The sequence below is a fragment of the Rhagoletis pomonella genome, unplaced genomic scaffold (assembly GCF_013731165.1).
Source record: "Rhagoletis pomonella isolate Grant_MI unplaced genomic scaffold, Rhpom_1.0 Rhpom_scaffold_00006, whole genome shotgun sequence".
Lineage (NCBI taxonomy): Eukaryota > Metazoa > Arthropoda > Insecta > Diptera > Tephritidae > Rhagoletis > Rhagoletis pomonella.
Window position 1 is genome coordinate 32,330,988 of NW_023458560.1, and position 759 is coordinate 32,331,746.

The 759-nt window shown below is 37.4% G+C and overlaps 1 protein-coding gene across 1 annotated transcript in view; it reads left to right on the top strand.

The window, feature by feature from the left end:
- LOC118741871 (heat shock factor-binding protein 1-like) overlaps positions 1-78 on the top strand; it is a 1,149-nt gene extending 1,071 nt beyond the window's left edge. The window contains exon 3 of the mRNA XM_036473847.1: positions 74-78. Coding sequence (XP_036329740.1) covers positions 74-78 — 5 coding nt within the window. The remainder of the gene's footprint in view (positions 1-73) is intronic.
- Positions 79-759: the final 681 nt, after the last annotated feature.

Sequence of the window (759 nt, forward strand, 5' to 3'; positions counted from 1 at the left end):
TGCCTATTTCTCGTTGTTCGCTTTGTGTTGCCGCAGCATTCGCCACAATATATAAATAATATTATCATTTAAGCATAGTATTCTGTTCCTGTTTCACTTGAAAAAGCTGTCAAATTGCATATAAAATTTCTTTCTGCGAATTAAGTGTGAAATTCCACATTTCCTTAGCAAAGTAGTATTCTGTTCACGAAACAGCTTGCAACATGTAGGCAACATGAAGGTAGCAACACAATTTTCATGACGTTTTTAAATACACATCCACATTTTAAATTGTGTGAAAGCTGACAGTTTATGGAATTATAAAGTGGTTGGTCTTGGCAAGAATGTAATCCCTCAAGTTTTAGCTTATAATGGTTCTAGGGATACACTCTGCGATCATGTAACTTTTCAGAAAGTGTTGCGCCCGTTTTTCTGTACATATGTATTTCCATTGGAAAAGTACCTCATCTCAGTATTCTAGGTAAATGCTTCCAGAAGTATCTATGCGTCACCAGAATTTTAGTTTATATGGCTTATACCGCTAGCTCTTTTCAATGGCTACGAGATCATTTTCATATACCCCCATTTTTCATAGGTTTGGGATTGGGATTGGGATTCCAAGTTCTACGGTACCACACCGCATTTTTCCATGAGCTTGAGATCGGCTTCATATATGTACATATATCCATACCGAGTTCCAGGACTCTACCACAAATAGAGATATGCACTATGAAAAATTCGGTTTGTGTGGGAGGAGTTCCACACCCCTTTTAGATATCG